Raw genomic sequence first — 26,591 nt, 5'->3', positions numbered from 1 at the left:
CCTTGGAAGCGAGAATGGCCAGACTTCGTCTCACCTATTTTGGTCATGTTGTAAGAAGGGACCATTCCCTGGAGAAGGATGTCATGCTTGGTAGGATGGAGGGTCGACAAAAGAGGGGGAGGCCTTCAGGGAGATGGGTTGATACAGTGGCTGCGATGATGGGCTCGAGTATAGCATGGATTGTGAGGCTGGCACGGGATCGGGCAGTGTTTCGTTCTGCTGTGCATGGGGTTGCTATGAGTCGGAAACGACTCGACGGCACTTAACAACAACAACACATGCATGCAAAAGTTGAACAATGAAAAAGGACGGCAGAAGAAGAATTGGTGAATTCAAATTGTGCTGTTGGAGAATCCTCAATATACTGTGGAATGCTAAAAAACCCACAACACTCACTTTTAGAAGAAATACAATCAGAATTCTCCTTAGAAGTAAGGATGGTGAGATGTAGACTTGCTGACTTTGGACACATCATTTAGAAAGACCAATCACCTGAAAAGCCAAAACCAAGCTCACTGCCATGGAGTCAGATCTGACTCATAGCGACCCCTTGAAGAGGACATGGAATTTGGTAAAATAGAGGGCCTGCGAGAACGAGAGAGAAGTCCTCAATGACATGGATGGACATAAGCGCCACAGTGGCCTTGTAAGGCCATCCCAGTGGTTATGAAGATAGCACAGGACCAGGCAATGTTTTGTTCTGTTAAACGTAAGGTCGCCCTGATCAAGGCCAACTTGACAGCAGCTAACAGGAGCAGCAAGCCATAGCAGTGCACAGGGGGTCCTTCATAGCACTGCGTGGTTATATTAGTGAGAAAGAGATTGGAAGTCAGAGATCTCAGCTTCCACCTTCAGGGAAAAAAAAAAAGAGCAAATTAAAATCAGCAACAGCAAAGAAATAATAAAGAGCAGAAACCATTGACAAATCAGAAAACAATAGAAAATAATCAGTGAAACCAAAAGCTGGCTCTTTGAGATCAATGGAAGTGATAAACCTTCCAGATTCATCAAGAGTAAAGGAGAAAACACTCAAGTTACAAATATAAAGGATGAGAGAAATGACTTAATTATATATCCTATTTGGACCCGGAGGCTGGCGGTTCAAACCCACCAGCCACTCCTCGGAAGGAAGATTGCGCAATCTGCTTCTGTAGTGATACAGTCTCAGAAAGCCAAGGAGGGGTCACTATGAGTTGGATCTGACTCGAGAGCAGTGAGTTGAGTTTGTTTAGTTTATTTGAACCCACCAACCTCTCTGCCAGAGAGAGATGTGGCAGTCTGCTTCTGTAAAGGTGACAGCCTTGGAAACTCTATGGGCCAGTTCCACTCTGCCCTGTAGGGTTGCTATGAGTCAGGATCCCCTCAGCGGCACGCAACAGCACCAACTGTTATTAAGAGAATATTATGATGATCGAATTTATGCCAATGAATTTTACAATTCAGATAAAAATGGACCAGTCCTTGAAAGACCCCAACAACAAAAGTTCACTCAAGAAGAACTTGATAACCCTAAAAGCTCTGTGTCTATTAAGGAAACTGAATTTGTAGTTAAAAACCTCTCCACAGAGAAAACTCCAGGTCCAAATGGCTTCAGCAATGCATTCTACCAAACATTTAGGGAAGAGATAATATGAACTCCATGCAAACTCTACCAGAAAATTGAAGAGGTGGGAACACTTCTCAACCCTTTCTATGAGGCCAACATTACCGTGATATCAAAACGATAAAAAGATATTACAGAAGAAGAAAACAACAGACCAGTATGCCTTATGAACATAGATGCAGACTTTCTTGGATTTGATTAACTATATGCATTTGTAATGTCCTGCCCAAGTAGGATTTGTTCCAGATTCAAGATTAACTTAACATTTTAAAATCAATGTCTTTCAACATTATAATGGAAAAACCATCTCAATAGATGCATTAAAAACATTAGACAAAACCCAACATCCATTTCCGATAAAAACTCAGGATACTAGAAATAGAAGGGAACTTTCTCAAACTGGTCAGGACATCTGCAGAAACTGCTCTAGCATCATACTTAACTGTGCAAAAGACTGACTGCTTTCCTCCTAAGATTAGGAACAAGGCCTCACTAGGTCTGTTCCACGTTGTACTTGGAGATTCTGTTTATGAGGCCCACTGGGTTGGTCTTGACTCTGGTGACCCTGTGTGTGACAGAGTGAAACCCTGCCCCGTCCTGCATCATTGTCACAATCCTTGGGTTTGAGCCCATTGTTGCAGTCACTGTGCCATCCATCTTCTTGATAGTCTTCCGCTTTTTCCCTGACCCTCTGTTTTATGGAGCATGATGTTCTTCTCCAGGGACCGGTCCCTCCTGATAACATGCCAAAAGTATGTGAGATGGAGTCTCACCATCCTTGCTTCTAAGGAGCATTCTGGCTTCTTCCAAGACAGATTGTTCATTCTTCTGGCAGTCCACAGTGTGTTCAGTATTCTTCACTAACACTGTAACTCTTCTTTGTTGTTTTTGTTAGATGCCATCGAGTCACTTCTGACTCAAAGTGACCCTGTGTACAATGGAACAAAGTCTTGCCCAGTCCTGTTCCATCCTCACAATCCCCACTGTGCTGGAGCCCATTATTGTAGCCACTGTGTCGATCCATCTCGTTGAGGGCCTTCCCCTCCTCTGACCCTCCACTTTACCAAGCATGACATCCTTCTCCAGGGACTGGTCCCTTCTGACAACCTGACCAAAGTAGGTGAGACAAAGTCTGGCCAGTCTCGCTTCTGAGGAGCATTCTGGCTGCATTTCTTCTGGGGAAGATTCTTTTGGCAGCCCATGGGACTTTCAGTGTTCCTCACCAGCACATGGTATGGCCAGTGTTCTCTACCAACACCACAATTCAAAGTCATCAGTTCTTCCGTCGTCGTCGTCTTCTTTGGTCGTACAGCTTTCACAGGCATATGAGGTGGTTGGAAATACCATGGCTCAGGTCAGGTGCATCTTAGCTCTCAAGGTACATCTTTTTTTTTTTTTTTGAAAAACACTTTTAAGAGGTCTTTTGCAGCACATTTGCCCAATGCAATCCATCATTTGATCTCTTGACTGCTGCTTCCACGGGTGTTGATTGTGGATCCAGGTAAAGTGAAATCCTTGACAACTTCAGTCTTTTCTGTGTTTATCATGATGTTGTCTATTGGTCCAGTTGTGAGGATTTTTCTTTATGTTGAGGCATAGTCTTTGATCTTCATCACTAAGTGCTTCAAGTCCTCTTCACATTTAGCAAACAAAGTTGTGTCATCTCCATATCACAAGTTGTTAATGAATCTTCCTCCAATCCTGATGCTGCGTTCTTCGTATAGTCCAGCTTCTCAGATTATTTGCTAATCATGTCAATCAGCATACAGATTGAATAAATATGATGAAAGGATACAACCCTGATGCACACCTTTCTTGATTTAAACCCCTTGCTGTGTTTGAACGACTGCCTCTTGGTCTATGTATAGGTTCCTTATGAGCACAATTAAGTGTTCTGGAATTCCCATTCTTTGAGATGTTATCCATAATTTGTTATGATGCAGTCAGGTGCCTTTCTATAGTCCATAAAACACAAGTAAGCATGTTTCTGTTACTCTCTGCTTTCAGCCAAGATCCAGCTGACATCAGCAATGTTATCTCTCCCTCATTCCATGTCCTCTTCTGAATCCAGCTTGAATTTCTGGTATTCCCTGTTGATGTACTGCTGCAAACATTTTAAAATTATCTTCAGTAAGATTTTACTTGCATGGGATATTAATGATATTGTTCAGTGATTTCCACGTTCTGTTGGATCACCTTTCTTTGGAATGGGCACAAATGTGGATCACTTTCAGTCAGTTCGTCAGGTAGCGGTCTTCCAGATTTCTTGGCATAGCCGAGTGAGCACTTCCAGCATTGTATCCATTTGTTGAAATATCTCAGTTGGTATGCCATCAGTTCTTGGTGGCTTGTTTTTTGCCAAAGCCTTTAGTGAAACTTGAACTTCTTCCTTTAGTACCATTGGTTCTTGATCATGTGCTACTTCCTGAAATGGCTGAGTATCGACCAATCCTTTTTGGTACAGTGCTGTGTACATTGCTGTGCATTCCTTCAGTCCTCTTTGGATGCCTCCTGTGTCAGTCAGTTTTTTTGCCCATGTTGTTGTTGTTGTTGTTGTTGTTGTCATGTGCCGTCGAGTTGGACCTGACTCATAGCCACCCCTCCTTGGGGTTCCAAGGCAGTATCTCTACGGAAGTAGATTGCCCAACCTTCCTTCCGAGGAGTGGCTGGTGAGTTTGAACTGCCAGCCTTCTGGTTAGCAGTCAAGTGCCTTAGGCACTATGCCACCAGAGCATGTTGTTGTTGTTGTTGTTATATGCCATCGAGTTGGCCCCGACTCATAGCGACCCCTCCTTGGGTTTCGAGGCAGTATCACTACGGAAGTAGGAATGCCCAACCTTCCTTCCGAGGAGTGGCTGGTGGGTTTGAACCGCCAGCCTTCTGGTTAGCAGTCAAGTGCCTTAGGCACTATGCTACCAGAGCTCCTCACCAGAGCATAGAATCCTTTAATATTGCAACTTGAGGTTGGATTTTTTTCTTCAGTTCTTTGAGTTCGAGAAATGTGGAGTGTTTTTCCCCTTTGGTTTTCTAACTCCAGGTCTTTGCATGTTTCATAATTCATATGTGACTTTGTCTTCTTGAGCTGCCCTTTGAAGTCTTCTTTCAGCTTTTTATGGCATCATTTCTTCCTTATGCTTTAGGTGTTGTTAAAGGGCAAGTTTCAGAATCTGTTTTGACATCTGTTTTGGTGTCTTTACTCTTTTCTGTCTTTTTATTGACCTGTTGCCCTCTTCATGTATGATATCTACAGTTTGTCTGGTCTTCAATCATTAGTGTTCAACATGGCAAATGTATTCTCGAGGTAGTCTCTGAAGCCAGATTGTCGTACTTTGGATCTTTGGACTTGTTTTAATTTTCTTCAGCTTCAACTTGAACTTGCACATGAGCAACTCATGGTCTGTTCTGTAGTCGGCCCCTGGCCTTGTTCTGACTGATGATATTGAGCTTCTCCATCATCTCTTTCCACAGATATAGTTGATTTGATTCCTGTGTATTCCCTCCAGTGAGGTCCACATGTATAGCTGCACTTGATGTTGTTGAAAAAGGTATTTGCAATGAATAAGTTGTTGGTCTTGTAAAATTCTATCATGCCATCTCCCTTGTCATCCTAGCTGGCACAATGAGGTGAGCAAAACAAACAAAAGGCCTCAAGATCCGTGATTGTCTGTGTACAAAGTCTACAGACTCTACAAAAAAAGCTGCTAAAACTAGTAAGAGAGTTTAGCAACACTTCAGAATTCAAGGTCAATGTACAAAAATTACTTGAATTTCTACATCGTAGAAAAGAATAATCTGAAATGAAAATTAAGAAATTCCATTTATAATAACATCAAAATATAAAATAATTAGGGATACACTGACAAATGATACCCAAGATGTTTACACTGAAAAATCACAAGCCATTGCTTAGAGAAACTAAACCAAACTCACTGCCATCGAGTCGATTCTGACTCATAGTGACCCCCACTGGGCTGTAAATCTTCCGTGAGCAGCTTTCTTCTGTGAGCAGCTAGGGGGTTCAAACCGCCAGCTTTGTGGTTCGCAGCCAAATGCCTTAACCACTATACCACCAGGGCTCCTTAGAGACACTAAAGAAGACCTAAGGAAGTGGAGAGAGATTTTCTGTTCTTGGATCAGAAGACTGCATATTGTTAAGATGTCTCCCCAGATTGGTCTGTAGCCTGAATTCCATTCCAGCCCTGGTACACGCACCATGAAGGGTCCCCAAAGCCAACTCCAGGCAGTGGTGGTTCTCAGCCCCCCGTCCCAGATGCCATGAGTTTGGTGAAGTGTTGGGTGCTGACTTGTGGGGTGTAAGAAGGGGCTCCAGGCACACTTTGTGGGGAAGGAGGGCTGCCGAGAGGTGGAGGGGAGGCCAGGTGCCGAGCAGGTGCCGGAGCTGAGCTCGGAGGCTTCCTTGAGGCAGGAGCTGGGGTGCAGGACAAACGGGAGGCACGGGTTTACCAGAAGTCTGACAGCTGCAATCTCCAGATGGTGGGATCACAGATGACTCATCTCTTCTTTGTGGGTTTCGGAGTTTTGACAAACTTACACAGCACACTTCTTTCCAGTGTCATCAGAGAAGCAGCAGCTCCGTAGAGGACTCCTGGGGATTGTAGTTGGGCGGTTCTGTGGAGTTTGAATATTTTACAAAGAGGTTGTCTTCTTTTATAATCAAAACTAAAACAGGCCGGTGGGATGTTGCCTATGGCTAAAGCACTCGGTCACGTTCACAGTCGGAGGCGGGTGACTCTGGGGTGGGCTGGGGTCACGGTAACCACATGGTTTCTCGTGGGATGGGCGGGTGACAGCACCACATTTCACTTGTCATGCTGTTTCCAAACCCGGGGCTTTTTTTACGGGACACATAGAACGTCTCTCGTTAATACATCAAGTCACTTTAGAAGATGTGACGGAAGGCTCGAGTCCTCAGTTCCACAAAGATGGAGGAGCTGTCTAATCAGTAATTGAAGAAAGATGCACACTTCTGGCTGCTGCAGCGTTTGGGAGTCAGTCTCCACCACCTGACAGTGAACATGAACTTCAGTTAGGGAGCGTGATTAGCAAGGACTCTGCTTCGGTGGCTCCGGGGAGGGGGGGGCGGGCAGGTGGCCTTGACTGATGCTGTCACTGTTTAGAAGCAGCTTGGAGAGCAAGGCCAGGCTTTCTCTTCAAACCACAGTTTGAAGGCAGCTTGCTTTTTTTTTTTCCCCCCCTTTAATTATGTTTTATTGTGTTTCTGGTGAGAGTTTACACAGCACATTAGCTTCCCTTTGGGTAATTTCTGTACATGTTCGGTGGCACTGGCTCTGCTTCTCAGTGTGTCCACGTTCTCACTTCTGTGCTGCTTGTCCCGGGTGCCATTTTTCAGGCAGATTGCAGATGGGTGCGTTTCCTTACAGGTGTCTGGGGCTGATTAACACGTCCCACGTTTCCACTTTTGGCCACAGATTCAATGGTCCTTCCTCCGCCCCCTCCTCCCTTCAACTTCCTCCCCTTTCTTTACTGCTCTCTTCATCTCTTCCTTTTCTGTTGTGAACTTGGGGTGGCTGTCCTAAGGCAGGCCCTGGGAATAGACCCGAGAGTGCCGTCTCGGGGGACATGGTCTGGGCTGAGGAGAGACTGGATTGAACTGTAGAGGCCAACAGAGCCAGCTCCTCGGGGGGTGAGCAGGTAGGGTGTAGACACAGGGCCGGCTAGGTGAGTGGCAAGACCCAGGAAGTGCTTTTGCTCCTGCACCCCAGAAAGATTTGGGGGACAAGGACCCCTCAGTTGGCAAGCCCACACCTTTGTGTTTCTTTGAGGAAAGTTTGGCTTCTAGATAAGGCTTTGAACGTCAAATGGTATGGCGCTCTTGACCTGGGCAGAGGCTGCACTGTGCCTGAGCATCCGGCCGTTGGTGACCTTGGGCTGTCTCTGTGTTTGCCTCATAGGTGTGGGATGCGGTGGACTCGGGGCGCTGCCTGCAGACCTACACCCTGCACACTGAGGCGGTGCGGGCGGCCCGCTGGTCTCCCTGTGGCCAGAGCATCCTCAGTGGTGGCTTCGATTTTGCCTTGCACTTAACGGACCTCGAAACAGGTGCGTTTTCTGTGTGATCACCCCATGCTGGCAGCCTTCGTGTGGGGAAGCTCTCTGCCAAAGGCCTAGGACAGATGAGTGGGTCTCCAGGTGGTGTGCCTATTGGCACCACTATGCATCGTGACCCAAGGACGGAGCCCCAAGGTTCTCTCAGCCTCAGGCTGGGGGGCTGGATGAAGAGGTGGTATTTTAATCACTTCTGACATGTAATTTGTAGTGAAATAGATTTGACTCTCGCAGGGTATCCTTCGGTTGGTGTGGTAGTTCAGTGTGAGTGTCAGCTTGGCTGGGCCTGGGTGAGTGGCTGGGCAGCTGGGTGTAGTATTCTCCATGATGAGACTGGTAATCGACTCCATGGTGAAATCTACTGTGAGCAGCTGAGTAGCTGCCTTAGGGAATGTGGTCTGCTTCCTGTATTTAAACAGAAGCCTTGGGGAATGGTCTCTAGCTTATGGCATGCTTGGACCATGCATGTAGCCATGTCATTGTTCAGCAGCCTGCCATGCTCTACCAACTTGGGGACTTACAATGAACTTGAATTAATGGCCTGCTGTGTGGTTTGGTAACATTGGAACTCTGCCTTATTACTTGTCAACGTTGGGCTTGTCAGTCTCAGCAGCCAGCAGCTGTCTGAGTAAAGGAAAGTCTCTAGCTTCAGTGGGCCGGGAGCTGGAGGCAGAGCTGAAGCCCGAGGTTGAGGGGCTTTCACCCAGCCCCTAGAGCCTGGCACTTTGAACTTGCCCTTAAAGCCTCCAAACTGTAAGAGAATAAACTCCTGTTTGTTCAGCCATCCCATCTGTGGTACATTCTTGTCAGAGAGGCACTAGGGAACCAGGACAGTTGGAATCAGGTTGGACTTCCTGTGAACTCATTACCATTTCAAGGCGGGAAGTGAAGATTTTGGCTCCTGAGGGAGGTTTCAGATTCCTTCTGCTTTAGTACCTACCCTGCAGGTACCGGGGAAGATGACTGTGTGGGGAAGTCCTGAGCGGGCACTTGACAAGCCAGCAAGAAGGAGGGAGGAGTCAGGGCAGGGAATGTGTGAGGAGCCACAGGTGCTGTTCAAGCACTTTCCCCACCCCCGGGATATGGGTCCTGCCCGCGGGTCACAGGTGGGGACAGAGCCAGGTAGTGGCAGAGCTGGGGCTCACACCCAGGCCCCTGACTCTCAGCCTCGGACTCTTCTTCCCATCTCACGTTGTCTTCTGTGCAGGGCTCCTCCTCGGTCACTTCTCTGCGGGCTCCGTTGCCAGGAGGCTGGTGGCTGGGCCAGGAAGAGAGGCCAAGTTCACCCCAGCTCCCAGGGCTTCCCTTGAGGCCCCGGCAGCCCCTGCCTGGCTGGACCCAGTTGGGGTGGCATCAGGGCCTGTGTCTCTCCCGGGGCCAGCAGGAAGGAGAGGAGACTCTGGTCCACTCCGGGCCGCTCTGCCTCGGCGCTCCAACAAGCCGTGGAGGAAAGTGGTCTGGGGTTCCCGGGGCTGGTGTACCTCTTGGCTGTCCTGCTCCCCTCTGGGCTGTGGAGGGCGCCTCGCAGCTGCTGCCTTGTCCTGTGCTCTCAGGAGGGGTGGCTGTGTTGGCAGCCTCCGGTCACGGGGCCCTGCTGGGACCAGGCACCGTGCCCAACCGTGCACCCAGCAGATGTGTTTGGGCCCCACGGCAGCCCGCGGTAGTGGTGCTTCTTCCTGTCTGGCAGATGAGGAGGCTGGGGTTGTTTGTGTGGGGCCTGGCAGCAGCACACGGCGGAGCAGGGAAGCGGGGCCTGGTGTGTGGCTGCGAGGATCGTGCCCCCGGGGCACACGCATTTCCTCCCCACCACCTGTGAGCTCTGCAGGGCAGGTGGGACAGCTGGGCTCAGGGACTGTGGTGCCCTCTGATGATGGGGAGATAGGAGATGATGAGGAACACGTGCTGTGCACCACGTGCACTTCAGCACATGGCCTCGGTCCTGGCCCCACACACCCTGCAGCTTCTCATGCAGCCCCCATGCGGCCCCTAAAGTGGGTTATGCCAGTATCCCTGATCTGCACCTGGCCCTGAGGCACGCACCAGTAACCGGCCAGGCTCCAAAGCCAGCTGCCTGGCCTCTACACTCTGCTGCTTGTGTGTCCAGTGAGCCACGCTCAGTGTGGGGGACACAGAGGTGGGCATGAGCCAGTGTCCTGCAAAAGCTCACATCTGCTGGGGAGACAGACATGCAGAGTGAATTCCAGATGGCAGGGATGGGGTAGGATGAGCCGTAAGAATGTCCACGCAGTCCCCATGGTGGGGCCATGCACGTGGGCACTGCCTGCCATGGAGTGAGGAAGTGACACCATGTTTACACCTGTGCCCTTCTGGCTTCAGGTGGGTGGTGCTGTTGGTCTGTCAGATACAAATCCATCTGGTAAAGTGTTACTGGATTCACAGTGGACTTTTGCCATCTGTATGTTCAATCACCAGATGTTAAACCAACAAAAGCAGTATGTGTGTGAGCATGTGTGTATGTGCACGTGTGAGCATGTGTGTTTGTGAGTGTGAGCATGTATGTGTGTGTGCATGTATGAACATGTGACTGTGTGCATGTATGTGTGTGTGTGCAAGTGGGTGTTTATACATGTGTCTATGTGTGTTGGTATGTGTGTATGTGGGAGACTGAGTGTGGGTGTGAGAAACAGATTGCATATGTGTGTGTATGAAAGCGTATGTGTATGTATGTGTTTGGGTGAGTCTTGAGTGTAAGTAGGTGTGTGGATATATGTGTGTGAGAGTGTATGAGTGAGTGTATATGGGTGAGTGTATGTGAGTAAGTATATGTGGGCATGCAAGAGTGTGTGCTAGAGTATATGAGTGTGAGTGTGGATGTGCAAGGGTGTGAGACAGATTACATGTGTCTGGGTGTGTATGTGTGTGGGATTGCATGTATGTGTGTATGTGTGTGTGTGAGAGAGACAGTTTGGGTATGTAGAAGTGTGAGCATGTGGGTGTCTGGGTGTATGAGTGTGTATGTGTGTATGGGTATACAGGGGTGTTATGTGGACGTGTGAGTGTGAGGTATGTGTATGTATGTGGGTGTGCAAGAGTGTGTGTGTGAAGTTGTTATGAGAGTGTGGGTGTGCGAGAATGTATTAGAGGGTATGTGGGTGTTCAGGAGTGTATGAGAGTGTTTATGTGGGTGTGCAACTGTGTGGGTGTGCAAGTGTTTATGAGCGTGTGGGTGTATGAGTGAGTTTAGGTGGGTGTGCGAGTGTGTGTGTGCATGTGAGTCAGTTCTCGACGCCCCCAGAGTGTTGCTGTATGCTGAGTGAGGCTTCTGCAGCAGGTGGCAGTAGGGGACCGCTGCCGTGTTGGCAGCAGGGGAGACGTGGGGTTGCTTTGGGCTTTGCACAGGTCTGTGGTAGCTGTTGGGGGGAAGGGTTGGAGTTGGGAAAACTGGCAGTAGGAGAGGCTGAGGCCTGGGCGGGGGGCTGTGGGAGGTGAGGGAGCTGCGTGCCGGGTCTCTGGTGGTGTGGGGGGGTCAGGCAGCTCCTGGCTTCCAGGGCTTTGCTCCCTGTTTGGGGGTGGTTGAGGACGTGTCCACTGTATCCCGCTGGCAATGGTGCACCCATGGCCCAGTTTCATTCAGTCAGCAGTTATTATGGAGCACCGACTGTGTACAGGGCCTGGTGCCGGGCTCCGTGAAGGGGTCCGGTCGAGGGCTTGGACCCCTCCCAGCCCACAGGCGGAGCTTCTCCTGCTGGGGAAGCTGTCGGCTTCGGTGTGTGTCTCCTGGCGACTGTGGCTTGTCTGGGGGTCTTTGTGTTTCCATCACCTGGCCAGGGCCAGCTCCAAGCGGCCATCAGTGTGGATGGATGGGACATTGCCATCCCTCCTTCCCAGGGAAGCAAACCCCAGCAGGGTTGCGGTGGGAGAGGTGCTCCCTGTCCCCACCTCACCTGCTCGCAGCCCCGGGACGTGGGACCTTGGTGGGTGGTCTCGTCAGCCGAGGTGTGGGGGGGCATGTACAGCTCCTGCTTATGTCATTCTGACGGACGTGGCCCTTCCTCTTCCCTGAGCCCCCTCTCCCTTCTGCTCGGGCTGCCTTTTCCACCCTTGGTGATTGGGCTTTTTCATTTCAATCTCATTAGAAGGCCCCGCCAGGAGCAGTCAGCGCGGGCGTTCTCGCAGCTCCGGGAATTAGTCACTCGGTGCCCATCACTGTTAATGGGAACTGGGCGCAAGGCCATTTATCCCGGTGTCCTCAATCAATACTGTTAAAAATCTGAGGATTCTAAAACGTCAATACGCGGCCTGAAATATGGAGGGCCAGCCGCACTTTATCTCGTTAATTTATGGTTCTGACGGGCTGTTGGCTTATGGAACAGCCATGAATCAACACTTAAGTAAAATCCGCTCACAGATTAATTATTTTCGGGGCTCCTGTTCAGTCTGTAATCTTCCTAACAGAACGACCCCAGTGTGTCTGACCACACTGCCTGCGGCACCTGCTTTGTGAGTCAGCCCTGCAGACCAAACCAGCCGGCTCCAAAGAGTGCCCCCAAGTGTGCCGTTCCAAGCAGTTCCAGTCGTATTTCGCCAGGTTCTAGTCCCTGGTCAGGGGCCTTGCCCGACAGTAGTAGGGCCATCCTGTCCCCTCGGTGAGAGACGGAGGCCTCTGTGCCCTGGAGCCCTGGCCAGGCGGGGCGTGCTGCCCCCTTCCTGTGCTGCTCAAAGTGGCTGTGAGCCCGCCTGACCCTGGCTCCTGGGTGATCGGAGGAGTAGGTCTGGGCCAGGGTGCAGTGCAGCCTCCCCACCCACCTTGCTGGCTGGCCTGGGGCAAGCCTCTCACCTTCACCCCCGCCTCCTTGTGGGCGGCTGCAGAGCCTGGCTGGGGAGTGTTGAGGGGAGCGGCAGAGGTCCCTGACGGCCCTCACGTGGTGGGAGAGCCTGGCTTTGTTCCTGCTGAGCCGTCACAGGGTCTGGGTGCTGCTCCACATGGGGCAGCTTTGGTGGTCATTCCCTAGAGCCCAAGTGCCCCCTCGGCCCACTTACGACTGTGGCTCTTGGTCCCACGTGTGGGACCTGGGGTGGATCGTGAGGACGAGTTGGCCCTTGGGGTTGGCCAGGCTTCTCATCCATGTCCACTTATCCACGGAATAGGGGCCTGGTGTGGTGGGGCTCACAGCCTCTGGTGACGGGGTGGCATGTGCCTTGATTTGGGGGGCTGTGTGCCTCCGTACCTCCCACTGTCCCACCCGACCCTTTGCAGCTCCAGGCTTGTTGCTGGGGAGTATCGCTGGCCCTCTTCACCTGGACAGCCTACTGCCAGCAGCTGTCCCGTCCTCAGCCCTGCCAGCTCCTCCTGGCCCCGGGATGCCCTGTGCCATTTGGTAGGGGTCACAGTGCCCAAGAATGCGTCACCCACTGGGACTGGATCCATCATTGACTGTGTCCTTGTTTCCTAAGATGTGCCCCTTTCTTGCCACGGTTGGGGGCCTCATCACAGAGTCGCTGCAAGAAAGGGAACAGGGCCAGGCCCTGGGCTGTGTGTCCTGGCTCCCAGCACCCACCTGCCACACGGCAACGTGGATGAATGTGTGTCAGAGACTTGCACACATGGCAGAGTGGTCCCCACACTCTCCTTCGGGACAGTGTTTTTATCCCCATTTCATTGGCCTGGAAACTGAGGCCTGGAGTGTTGGTGACTCTGATTCAGACTCTGGCCTGTGGCAGGTAGAGGCCTCTGAGTCCCTGTCCCCACACCTGCAACCCGCCACGGACAGATTGCTTGGTGCTGGAGCCTCCTGGCCTGACTGCTTGGCTCTCAGCGGCCGCTTGGCAGCTGCAGGGAGAACACGGGTCAGAAGACGGCCCGGGCCGGGCTTGGCTGACCTCCCTGATGAGGGGTCTGACTGGAGGACCCTTCTCAGCTGTTGCCAGCTGCCGCTCTGGAATCAGAAGGACAAGAGGCACCCAAAGAAAAGCCATGGAGAGCCTAGGGCCCGGGGGGCTTCAGAGAAGGGCCTGGGGAAGGAAGCTCCTTGGTGGTTAAGCCATGAAAGTGGCCTCTCTCTGCCTGCCCTCTGGGGAAGTGCTTGTGGGGGACCCAAGCTACTCCAGCTGGGCTTTCGGGCACCTGGCACCTGAGAGAGGGTCCCCAGGAGGACACAGACGCAGGAGGACAGACCTAGCAGGTGTGGGCTCCTGCAGGCCAGGCCCCTGTGTCCCCTCTCGGTCAGTCTAGGGGTTCTTGCCCGTGTCCCCTCTCGGTCAGTCTAGGGGTTCTTGCTGGTCCACAGATCCGGAAGTGGAGGCTCAGGGGCCCTGTGGTCCAGCTGAGGTCTGAGCTGCCCCTCCCGTGCCTCCTTGTCTTGGGAACAATGGTGCCAACCCCTCCCCTACATGGATGCAGGTTGCCCCCAGCCCTGCGGACTCCTCCCCTCTCTGGGGTTTCTCCTCCCTATAATCTGCACCGCCACCTTCTCCTTAGCTCGTGGGACAGCCCTTCACAGCCCTCCTGTTGGAGCCTCTTCTGAGGGCCACACCCTTTCCCACCGCCTTTTCGGCCTCGTCGTCGGCTGCCTCTCTTCCTCTGCAGCTTTGGCAGCTGACCCTCCACGTGGATGTGCACTCAGACCGTACTAACTTCCTAATGGGCCGGATGGCCACCTTTCCTGAAACTTGAAAGAGTGACGCCAGGGCCTTTGCCTGTTGTCACAGACGTGACCGCTGGCCTGCCCTCCCCTCTTGGATGCTCTGCGAGCGGTCTGGACAAATCGGAGCCGATTCTTAATCCCCATCTTGGGTTCCTTCACGGCGCCACGGTGGCGGCAGTCTCCGTGTGCTCATGTGTTTTCTGCTACAGCGGCGTTACCGTTTGGCTCCCTCCTGAGTCAAGGTGTCTTTGCTGAGCCACCTTGCAGCCCCAACACTGTTGCATGTTTGCTGGTGGGACAGTGTGTTCAGGGTCCCCCAAAACCAACTCATGAAGGACCTGTTGGGACACACCTTGTTGCAAGTTGAGAATTCGTTTTCTTCTTTCCTTTTTTAGTTTTGAAAAATATGCAGCACGCAGAACGGAGGGAGCCTAGCATAGTGAACCCTCACGTGCCCATCACCTGGCGTCACAGCTGCCAGCACCTGGCCAGGCCTGTTCCCCCATATCCCACCTTCCTTCTGCCCCTGGGTTACTTAGAAACAGCAGATTAATTGTTAAGGTCACTTAACCTTCCTCAGTTGGCAGGCACGTGCATACGCACAGACCCTGATGGTGGCAGTTGCTGGGTACAGCAGCACCACCTGTGGGAGCGAGGCTGTCCCCAGCACAGGCCATGGGCCGGGCATGGGCCACTGTTGCCCGTCACTCGTGCCAGCTCTGCCTCTCTCTGTGTGCAGGTGCCTGGGCTGCTCCCGTTCTTTACACGAGGGGACTTAGGCACAGGGAGACCATGGATCTGAACCTGGCCCCAGTTCTTTCCCACACACTCCCGAGGGCTCCATCCCGCCCTGCTGTATGTAGGTGCTTTTAAGAATGCTTTAGAAATCGTGTTTATAAAAAGACAAATCCACTGCCATTGAGTCAATCCAACTCATAGTGACCGTAAAGTTTCTGAGGTGGTCGATCTTTATGGAAGTAGATTGCCCAGTGGATTTGGACCACCAACCTTCCAGTTAGCAGTCAGACGCCTTTAGGCACTGTGCTACCACAGCTCCTTAGAAGTTGTATATTGTTGTTGTTGTTGTTATGTGCCGTCGAGTCGGCCCCGACTCATATATAAGTAATATAAAATGTGAGGAGCCCTGGTGGAGCAGTGGTTATAGTGCTTGGCTGCTAACTGAAAGGTCAATGGTTCAAACCCACCAGCTGTTCCTCAGGCGAAAGATGAGGCAGTCTGCTTTCATAAAGACTTACAGCCTTGGAAACCCTGTGGGGCAGTTCTACTCTGTCCTCTAGGGGTGCTGTGAGTTGGCATCAACTCAGTATCAGTGGGTTTGGTTTCATTTGGTTTTAAGGAGGGCATGAAGAGCCCTGGTAGTACAGTGGGTAAACACTCAGCTGCCAACCAAAAGATCAGCAGTTCAAATTCAGCAGCTGCTTTGTGGGAGAAAGATATGGCAGTTTGAGCCTATAAAGATGATACCCTTGGAAACCCTGTGGGGCAGTTCTTCTCTGTTCTCTAGCAGAGTGTGAGTTAGAATCCACTCGATGGTAGTGGGTTTCCTTTGGGCTTTGCTTCCATAAAGATGACAGCCTTGGAGACCCTGTGGGGAAGTCCCACTCTGTCCTCTAGGGGCGCTGTGGGTCAGAATCAACTCCACAGCAGTGGGTGTGGTTTGAGCTTTGCTTCTGTGAAGACTGACAGCCTTGGAGACCCTGTGGGCAGTTCCACTCTGTCCTCTAGGGGCGCTGTGGGTCGGAATCGACTTGATGGTTGGGTTTGGTGGTGGGAATACAAAGGGTTGAGTGTGTGTGTGTGACAGAGAGGGATAGAGATGGCCAGGGGCAGGGGAGAGGGACAGAGAGTGAGAAAACTTTGGAAAACACACACGAAGTATAATGAAGATAGTGTGTGGTGACATAGCTCAGAATCACTGAAATCTTGGCTCAGAGGCCTGTCCTTCTGAGGCCTGGGCTGTTTAGTGTGTCCTTGAAACTCCAATCTCAGGATCAATATGGGCATCTCATTACTAGCCGTCCTGGGCAAGTGTGTTAGTTCGCTCGGGCTGCTGTACAAAATTCCACAAAGCAGGCCCTTTAAATGTCATGAATGTGTCGTCTCAGAGCCCTTGAGGCAGGTCGTCTGAATTCAGGTGTCGGCAGGGCCATGCTCTCAGCAGGGTCTCCAGGAAGGGTCCGTTCCTGTCTGTCAGCTGTGGCAGCACCCAGGGCTCCTTGGCTTGTGGCTGCAGCCAAACGCAGGCGTCCAAGGCATCTTCCCTCTGTGTGTCTCTGTGTCTATTTTCCTCTCTTGTAGGGTGCCTGCCACTCAGGTGGGACCAGCACTCATCTGATAGGATCTCATGTTAACCTAATGGCGAACATCTGCAAAGATGTTGCCAACAAGGTCATGTTGACAGCACCTGGGGCTGAGACTTCAACACGTCTTTTTTTGGGACACAGTTCAGTTCACATCACAGGCCTGTTCCCACCCCCCCACTTCCCACCTCTTCTTTCTGGGGAAGGCAGAACCCACCCATGGAGAAATCCCACGGGCTAAGTTTTGTTTTTTGTGATCAGTGAGAGATCCGCATAGTTTAAATCCAGAAGGTGTGTAGCAAGGGGCCTCACAGCCACAGGCCCCCCTCCCAGGGCAGCAAGACGAGTGGTTTTGGGGTTCCCCTTCCTTCTGCCTATCGAGCACACCAGTGGCCCCTAGCCATGTCCTCCTTCTTCTCCTGGTCGTAAGGTGTGTGCTTCTGCACACACGGGCACCCACCTTTCACGGCGGGTTCATTTCTGTGTGTGTAGTCGTCCAGAGAACTCAAAGCAGCGGCTGAACTGGGTGGAGAGAAAGTCACTTCCCTGATGCCCACTTCTTCGTGCTGACAAGGTAGCAGCTGAGGGGCAGGGCTTTTCCTCGGCCTGGGCTCATCAGCTCTCTGACCGACTATATTCTGACCCTCACAACGGCCTTGGCAGGTAGGTGCCATGCCCGGAGTCTGCCTGTGAGACAGCATGGGCCTCGAGAGGGGGGCTTGTGGAAGTGAGTCTCTCAGCCTGAGGAACGGTCGCCACGCGACTCTGAGCCCGGACCCACTTCAGGGCCCTGCCCGGCTCGCCGTCATGGTCCCTGCATGTGACACGTCGAGCCTGATTTGGAAGTTAGTGAGCTCCTTTGTTGCTGACTTGAGTCGGAATGGTTATATTTACAGCAGGCAGAGTGACTCCCAGAGGACACATGTAAGGATACTGATTTTAGCGAAATGAGCGACGTGTCTACCGCCTGGGCACACAGACTCAGTCGCCATGAGCCGACAGCATAAGCTGTCCCTTGTCACAGTCTTTTTGCATGTCCGTGTGGCTGTAGGCATGAGCAAGGGTGAAGGGGAGGGAAAGAGTATGGGTTACTCATGAGCGTGCCTGTTGGGGTGCAGAGAGCTGGGCCCTGGCATCAGACAAGTCTCCACCCCACTTGTGTGACCCTGGGTGGCCCTCACCTTGCTGAGCTTCCATCTCCCCATCATGTACTGAAGAGGGTCGTGGGGTGACATGTGCAAGCTACAGACAGGCCGCTGTCAGCTGTGCAGAGCCCTGGGTGGCTGTTGGGCTCGAGGCTGGGCGCGGTGGTGCGCGGCGGTGTTGCTTCACCACGGAGGACCTTCACGTCTCATCTCCACCTGAGAAAGGATGGGGACGGGACTCAGAGCAGCTGTCTGTCCGCTGCCACCGGCTGCCTTCTCGTGGTACAACCAGTGACAGGAGGCCTCAAGAGTCATGACGGTGCCCAGAGAACAAATGGAGTTTCTGCATGGGGTTTTAAAAAAGGCTTTTGCTTTAATGTCAATTTCTTTTTTATTTGTGTCCTTATTGATTCAAGTTGGTAAAGAGGTGATTTTTCCTAACGCCAAGGGGATCTGAACAGTTCTCACACTGCTTGAGTTCATTATAACAAGATCAATAAAGTCAGGGTTAGTGGATTAAATACTTTAAAACTCAATATCCTATAATAAACAGGCGACAAATAAATAGAAATTTCTATGGCAAATGGGCACACCGGTATGCACGGTTCAGGTTTACAGATTACCTGACAGCTAACCATGAGCTTACAGTGGCGTCGCCCAGGAGTGGCTGATGAGTGAGCCCCTTGATTTATGAAAAGGCGCCAAACACAAACAAGCCTGATAAGAAAGGGCCTTCACCTCCAGCGTGGCTCATGTCCGTATTCAAGATGCGTTACTGATACGTATTTTCCAGCCTTTTTCCCCGTCTGCTTAGTACAATGTAAGGCCCAGCCTAGTGCCTGTGTTCTCAGAGGCTCAGGACAAAAATCATTAATCCAAGGTTCCTGCTATTAAAAAACTGCTGTCTCCTGGTTTTAGCTCTTAATTGATCCAAGGTTGAATTCAGTCCCAGGGGGGCTTCATTTCTCACGTCAGATAGCATCCTTTTGTTGACAGCCGCCTGCCCTGCTCTGCAGAATGCCTTCTGCATCATGGTGGACGGCGCTGTGTTTGTGAGAGTGTGAGACCAGGCCCTGCAGGTACTGCCCAAGATCCCTCTGCTGGAAGCAGCACAGCTGGGGTGGGGACTGGTCTCTGTGGCTCTTAGCCTCTGCTGTACCGTACCGCCTCCTCTCTGGGCATCGTACCAGATGGTGGTGGTTATGGTCCTGCTCACTGAGCCCACGTCTTTGGGGCTAGATGCCCCCCTAGCAGGTCTCCTGCTTTGTGTTTTTCATTAAGGACTTGGAACCTTATGAAAAATGTAAGGCATATTTTTGTTTTGGGCCCTATTAACAACAACAACAGAAAACTAAAAAAGGACAAGTTCTTATAGGTAAAAGCTGGAGAATAGTACCCACTGTCTCCTGTCTTCTCAGTGGAGAATATCAGCCCTTAAAAGACGTAGATTCTCAATCTCTTTAGGGAGATGAGAAGCATAGCATTCAGACATGCACCTTTTTTTTTTTTTGAAAATAAGAAAAAATTTGATATTGTCTTCTAGCAAATTCAGTTCTTACTTTTCCTCCCATCCCTTAACCCTGTTGTTGGCACGATGTGTTACTGCACTTTTTGAAAAAACATGTGGATAATATACTGCCATTTCTGGAACTAAGCATGTGGCTATGTGCTGTTTCGAGAAACAAGGACACCATTTCCTCCAGGCAGGTAGAATGTGCGCTTCCCCTTGGACTTGTGATTGGCAGTGGATTCCAAGTGAGGAGGAAGCTGGCCACTGAATGCTCTCTACCGGGTCATCGTTATGGGGAAAGATTCCTGGCCCAACCATGCTTCTCAGTGGTGGGGGGCTGCAGCCTTTCTGCCCTCCGTTTCTGTGGAGGGATGTGGTGGTGGTCCGACCATCAGCCTTCAGTGACCTCCAGCCACTTGGCTGACGTGCGCATCAGAGGCCTGTGGCCACAGGTCCGATGCCTGTTCCTGGGTATCACCAGAAGGTACCGCTGCTGAGTCTTGGGAGCAGGCAGGCTGTGTGGAGGGTGAGGGGTGCAGCCCCTCTGCTCAGTTTTCCTTGTTGGGGGCCTGGAGTTTGCTGTTTGCTAACTGGGCACGCACGTGCATCATGGCCAGTTCACCACGATCGCCATCTGTCTCGCTGAAAAGGACAGGGAGGGTGTGGGTTTCAGAGGAGTTTCGGGAAGGGCCAATCAGAGTCAGCTCGAGGATTTCCAGATTTCCAATTAGACGAACTCACCCGGAGGCTGGGTTTTGTTTGAGTTGCTTATCTGTGCCATTAATGGGAGGTGGGACACCAAATCACTCACTTCCCTGATGACTAAAACACAGTTTATTGATTGGGAAAACAATATTATAACAAACATATCAGTATAATTTAAGACATTGCCCTGCAGCCCTCAGAGCCACCCACTTGATTTCATCTCGGTGGTTGTTTTCCCGTCCTCGTCCACATCAATTCCTATTCCAGGCTCTTGTGATTAAAGAAGCAGGTGTCACACACTGTCCTTATGGCCACAGTGGGGCAGGCAGTTCTGGTTTCAAATGGCATTTTAACATCCTCTTAGGCAAAGATCTGGGTGTGACTGAAACTCTCCCTCGGACGGACAGTCAGGCCATTGTTCACGTCCCTCCCCCACCCTGGAGGATGTGGTCCGAAGTGGTCAGCTCTGGACAGTGTCTGCCATGGAGAACTTGTGTTGCGTACACAGCACCTGGCAGCAAAACATTCAAGGGCTTGGGGAACTTCGAGAACTAGAGTCTTCCTTCCCTAGAGTCAAGTGTTTCCAGAATGTTCCCTGATGACAAATGTCTGTCAGTCGTAGGTCCCTAGAAGACACACACACAGATAGATAGATAGATAGATAGATAATTTATTTTAAAAAGCCTCTGTGCTAACAGTGAACTTTGGGAAGAGCTACGTGGTAGCTGCTCCTTGGGGAGCTTGTGTTAGGGAGAGGTCATGGTTTTTCTTAGCACGAAAATATATAAATTCTATTTTATTGAGTATAGTTCATAAAGTGTACAGAACATAGCATGCAGCTTAGTTATATTTCTGTTGGTGCTGATCTAGGCAATGGAAATAAGACAAGTAAGGGCAGAAAGTGCACCCAGTTGGTTAAATGGGCAGAAAGTGGTCCCAGTCAGTTGAATGCTAGCAAAGTGGCAGCAAACACTAACTGGGAGGGTTTTCATGGTCAAGTCCACGGCAAGTCAGAAGCTGTGCTCATGAGCACTGGAGAGCCTTTTGAAAGCAGCTGTTTTTAATTATTTCCATCCTGATATGATTATTTTTGTCAAATGGTACAAGTGGGTTGCCTGTTAAAAACCCAACTATCTACACCCTTGCCCTGGGGGTGGAGGGCCTGGATGGAATCAACAGTTAAGCACTTGGCTGCTGACCGGAAGGCTGGAGGGGGCCTGCACACACAGGCACCTGGGAGGACAGGCCTGGTGCTCTGCTCCTGAGCACCCAGCCACTGAGACCCCCGAGGGGCACAGTCCTGCTCTGACGCACGGAGGTGCCAGGAGGCAGATGGATCTGACGACACCTGCTTACTCTGGGGACTGGCTTTTCCTAATCTGTTTAAGTCCTTCAAGTGAAAAGTTGGGTGGCGCTTGAACCAATACGCTAAAAATATGAAAACACAGTACCTCTGGTCAGTTGCAGGAATAGTATTTATTTATCCGTTCGTTCGTTCAATCAATCATTTATTTACCTTCCCCTTCACCCCTCTACTGTGTGTTTCCCCCTAGTTGCTGGTTTACCCTCCCTCCCCATCCACCCCTTGAAACCATCGAGAATATGTCCTTTGTTTTCAAACCCTTTCCTTGACTTTTCACACTAGGTTCTCATATAGTATTTGTCCTTTTGTGACTAACTTCACTCAGCAACAGGCTCTGTGTTCGTCCACATTAGGAGATGTTGGGCAGATTCCTCATTTTTCTTTAACGTTGCACAGTGCTCCATTGTGTGCATGGACTGTGGTGTGTTGACCCTTCCTCTGTTGATGGGCATGTAGGCTGTCTCCTCTTTGGCTGTTGTGAACAGTGCTGTGATGGACATGGGTGTGTGCATTTCTGTTTGTGTCACAGCCTTTATTTCTCAAGGGTATCCACCTAGTAGTGGGATTACTGGATCGTATTTATATTTCCAGCTTTTTTAGGAAGCACCATACCATTTTCTATAGTGGTTGCACCATTTTACAGTCCCACCAGCAGTGCGTGCGGGTTCCAGTCTCTCCACAGCCTTGTCAGCATTTGCTGTTTTCTGTTGTTTTGAACTTTGTTGTTAGTGCTGGGGTGAGATGATAATGCATTGTTGTTTTGATTTGCATTCCTCTTTGGTAGCATAGTGCCTAAGGCACTTGACTGCTAACCAGAAGGCTGGCAGTTCAAACCCACCAGCCACTCCTCGGAAGGAAGGCTGGACAATCTACTTCCATAGTGATACTGCCTTGGAAACCCAAGGAGGGGTCGCTATGAGTTGGGTCCAAATCAACAGCACATAACAACAACAACAATGGCTAATGTTAGTTCTATTAGCAGTCCATGGTACTTTCAGCATTCCTCACCAACACCACAACTCAAAAGCATCTACTCTTCTCTTTGATTGTCCTTATTCATTGTCCAGCTCTCACATGCATATGAGGCAATTGAAAATACCATGGCTTTGTCTTTAAGGAGATATCTTTGCTGTTCAACACTTGAAAGAGGTCCTTTGCAGCAGATTTGCCCAATGCAATACGTCATCTGATGTCTTGACTGCTGCTTTCATCAGTATTGATCGTACAACCAAGTAATATGAAGTCGTTGACAACTTCGATCTTTTCTCCATTTATTGTAATGCTGCTTATTGGTCCAGTTGTGAGGATTTTTGTTTGCTTTCTGTTGAAGTTTAATCCATACTGCTGACTGTAGTCTTCAGTCTTCATCAGGTGGGTGCTGACCGAGGGCTGTCATTCCTCTGCTGGTGAGCTGGTAAGCCTGACAAAGTGTGTGCAAGGCCCCTGGCCACACAGCAGGGTGGGCCACGAGAATGGCTGTCTGAGTTGGACAAGCAGATGCTGCCTGGGTCCTGTGGGTGGAGATGACAGTCCCGGTCTTGGCTTTGCCTGACTCCCCTCCTTGACTGCCAGCTTCATATGTCCCTAAGCTGCCCATGGCCTTGTCCCAGTGGGGAGTGCCCATAGGTCAGAGATAGTCCAGCTATTCTGTGGGAGTCCTTGTCTGTGTGTCCTCCTGCACTGTTCTGGTGGCCGTGGGGGCAGGAGGTGCCATGTCTGGTGTGTGATCACCACATGGCCTGGTTGGCTGGCTCAGCCATGGTGGGGTGAGGGGAACACGTGTCCACAGTGCCTCCTGGGGCTGGGCTGGCTTCCCGACGCCACTCAGTGGGATTGTGTGTGAGCAGATCACCACGGTCAGTGCTCTGGGGCCAGAAGTTACACCAGGTAGTGGGGACACAGAAGCTGCAGACCCCACGTGCCACTCAGGTCAGAAAATTCACACCAGAGTCTGATCTTCTCTGAAGTTTAGACAGCTTACCTCCAAAAGACCACAGTGATAAAAAACAAAAAAGAACTTCCACACCCCGTAATGTGCGTACAGAATGGCACAACACCCACAGTGCTTTGCAGCAGTTTCAGGACAGACGCATGAAGGACAAGGACTGCCTTGAGTGCAGAGCCAGTGAGAGCCCCGTGGTCCATACCACCCTGTCCATTCCGTGGCTTGGGCTGCTGTGATGTTGTGCCCTGTCACTTACTGACCATGGTGTCCTGCTGCCACCACCTGTCATGCTCTGTAGCAACTCACCCATCGATCATCATGGTGGCGTGGTCGTAACATGGCTGATCCTAAAAAGAAACCACGTTGGAGGTTTGGGCTTGTAGACTGCACATGATCATTGGCTGTGTTAACTGAGCCACTCTGGAGCATTTCGTCCGTAAGGTGGACTTCCGGTTGTTGGGTGGCTGCAGTGAGCTGCTGTGGGTAAGGCCTCCAGAGCTATCCAAGGTGGCGTTCCTGGCTCATCTGCTTAACCTTGGCAGGGAGTTCAGTTACTCACAGTGGGACTGGCCAGAGAAGGAGGATGAATGTTGCTGCTGCTGCTGCCACTCACACTTCCAGAAAGTTCCATTGGGCCGCACTAGGGCCTGGTGGGCTGCGTTTGCCCATGGGCTCCAAACCTGATGACATCTTAGTTTCAAGGAAATTATTTTATGTTCTAACTATTTTTTGGCTCTCTTCTCTGTTTCTATTGCAGGGACTCAGCTATTTAATGGTCATAGTGACTTTAGAATCACTGCCTTGAAATTTCATCCAAAAGATCACAACCTTTTTGTCTGTGGAGGCTTCAGCTCTGAAATAAAAGCTTGGGACGTAAGGACTGGCAAGGTAAGTGTGTCTCCTCTGCTTGGCCTATCCACAAAGTGTCCCCTTGGACAATGTGACTAGTAGGGGCAGGCCTGCGTCTCCATGTAGGAGCCTTGGTGTGCTGTAGTGATCATATAATACTTCACCAGTGCTGTGTGTAATTTTCAGCTTTGTGTCTAATTTTCAGGGATGTTTGAAAGAACATCCCTGGCTTGTTAGACTCTGAAAACATAGGTTCAGGTTGGCAGCACATTGTTAAAATATTTAGTGACCCTACTGTGCGTAGCTGCCACTAGATTGTATCAGATGCATCAGCCTGGTGTCAGTCAAGGGAAATGAGAAGATATGAACAAGCCTGGTGCAGAGAAGTGCTCTGTGTGTGTGTGCATGTATGTGAACTTGTGTGTGAGTGTGTGTGGATTTGTGTGTAGATGTATGTTTGTAGTGTGTATGGGTTTGTGTGTGCATATGTGTGGTGTGTGTACATGAGCTTTTGGTGTGTATGAATGTTTATGTGTGCATGCATGAATCTGATGTGTGTGCATGTTTGTGGTGTGTGCACATGTATGAGTATATGTGCATGTGTATGAGTTTGTACTGTGTGTGCACGTATATGTGTGTGTGTGAGTCTGTAGTGTGTGCACGTATATGTGCGCGTGTGTGTGAGTCTGTAGTGTGTGTGCACGTATGAGTATATGTGCGTGTGAGTGGAGTCTGTGGTGTGTGTGGAGGTGAGCAGGTATCAGGAGGTGAGCGCTTCAGCTGGATGAGGGGAAATCTTTGTGGAGATGATGCCCTTTGAGGCTTAGCAGCTGGTCATGATCTTCTGTGTGGAGAAGTGATTTCCACCCCACCCTTTGCTTCACTTGCTGCTGCAGCCGCCTTCACCAACTTAAGAGCTGGCTGCCCCATCCCTCTAGCTGTTCAGGCCAAAAGTCAGAATCACCTGTCTCTGTGTTCCTGTCAGCGTCAGTGCCACCTCCCTTCAGCACGTATCGAGAACCCCTGCTCCTGGACTCCGATCTTGATCACCATCCTCTCTCACCATGACGAATGCAGCTGTCTCGTCTCACGCTCTCCCTTTCTGTTCTCAGCCCTGCAGCCAGAGCGATCTGTTCAATGTGGTGAAATGTGTTGCTGCTCTGGCCAGAGCCCTCCAGACCCTGATCTCAGGCACACTCGGAGCCTGAGTCCCTACGGTGGCCCACAGACCTGCTCAGGCTCTGGTCTCAAGCACGGTTGAAGCCAGCGTCCCTGTGGTGCCCACAGGCCCACACAGTCTTCTCCAGTGTACAGCCTCCTTGCCTTTCCCTGAACACCAGTACATTCCTGCCTCAGGGCCTTTGCACTTGTGGTCCTTGCCTGCAAGGTTCTTTTCCTAGTTTCCTCTGCAGAGACTTGCTCCCTCCCTTCTGCCAGTCTCTGCTCAATGTCACTGTCCCATTGGGGCCTTCCCTGGCCACCCTGTAGACCACCCAGCATTCAGTGTTTCCCTGTGCTCCCTTGTTTCTCCTTGTGGCATTGCCATGACCCAGCGTATTGTGGATTTTACTGTTAGTGACTCATCTTTCTCTGGGTGCTTGAATGTGAGCTTTCTGAGGGCAGGGATTTTTGTTGGTTTTATTTGCTGGCTGCACACAGTAGGTGCTCAGTAGGTCTTGGCTGAATGATTGCGTGATGGTGGAAGGCAGGCACTGGCTTGTACCAGCACAGGAGGCAGGGGTATGAGACATGCAGGGGGCGGGGGATGCTCTGTTTGGCCAGACGTGGGGGCCAGGCAGTGGGCAAGCCTGGGCAGAGGGGCTCTGAACGCTGTGTGTCTTGGTTCGTATTCGGGGTGGGAGCCATGGCAGGGTTTTGTGTAGCGGGTGCTGGGATCAGGGCTGATGAGGGGCTCAGCCAGGGGAGTGAGCCCCTGGCTCTGGTGGCAGTGGAGGAAATGGAGGAGTGGAGGTGCTGGAGAGACTCATCAGGGACAAGAACAGCCACAGAGCTGAGTGCCTCTGGGGCCCAGCCAATCTAGGACGACTTGTCTTTGAGACCTGAAAAGCATCGCCCTGGTCTGAAGGCACAGCTGCTGGAACTGGAGTTCTTTGGGGGCAGTGAGATCATGCAGAGCCTGCAAGACCTTGACCCCGAAGGAAGGGGAGAGTGTCCGAGCATGGCCTCCTCCATCTTGGGAGGCAGGCTGTGCCCAGGGCCTGTGGCCTCACATGTTGTGTCTGTGGTGCCAGCATCCAACCCTCCTGCCCCAACCCTGGTTGTGTCGCCTCCCAGCAGGTCTGTGCTGGGCAACGCTGCTCCATACAGGGTGGAGCAGAGGGAGACGAGGCCTTTGAGGCCTGAAGTCGAGGCACATGTCCGCACCTCGACCCAGGCACCTTCCTGCTGCTGTTTGTAGGGGAACCTAAGACAGAGGCCTTTTTTTTTTTTTTTTTTT

General features: G+C 51.1%; 1 protein-coding gene across 1 annotated transcript in view; it reads left to right on the top strand.

The window, feature by feature from the left end:
* The window catches only part of WDR25 (WD repeat domain 25), a 170,930-nt gene that overhangs the window by 104,583 nt on the left and 39,756 nt on the right, over positions 1-26,591 (top strand). Inside the window, exons 2-3 of the mRNA XM_007944556.1 lie at positions 7,537-7,684; positions 24,042-24,172. Coding sequence (XP_007942747.1) covers positions 7,537-7,684; positions 24,042-24,172 — 279 coding nt within the window. The remainder of the gene's footprint in view (positions 1-7,536; positions 7,685-24,041; positions 24,173-26,591) is intronic.

The sequence above is a fragment of the Orycteropus afer genome, unplaced genomic scaffold (assembly GCF_000298275.1).
Source record: "Orycteropus afer afer isolate SDZICR_OR568_19922 unplaced genomic scaffold, OryAfe1.0 scaffold00128, whole genome shotgun sequence".
Taxonomy (NCBI): domain Eukaryota; kingdom Metazoa; phylum Chordata; class Mammalia; order Tubulidentata; family Orycteropodidae; genus Orycteropus; species Orycteropus afer.
This window is presented reverse-complemented; position numbering and strand designations above follow the sequence as displayed.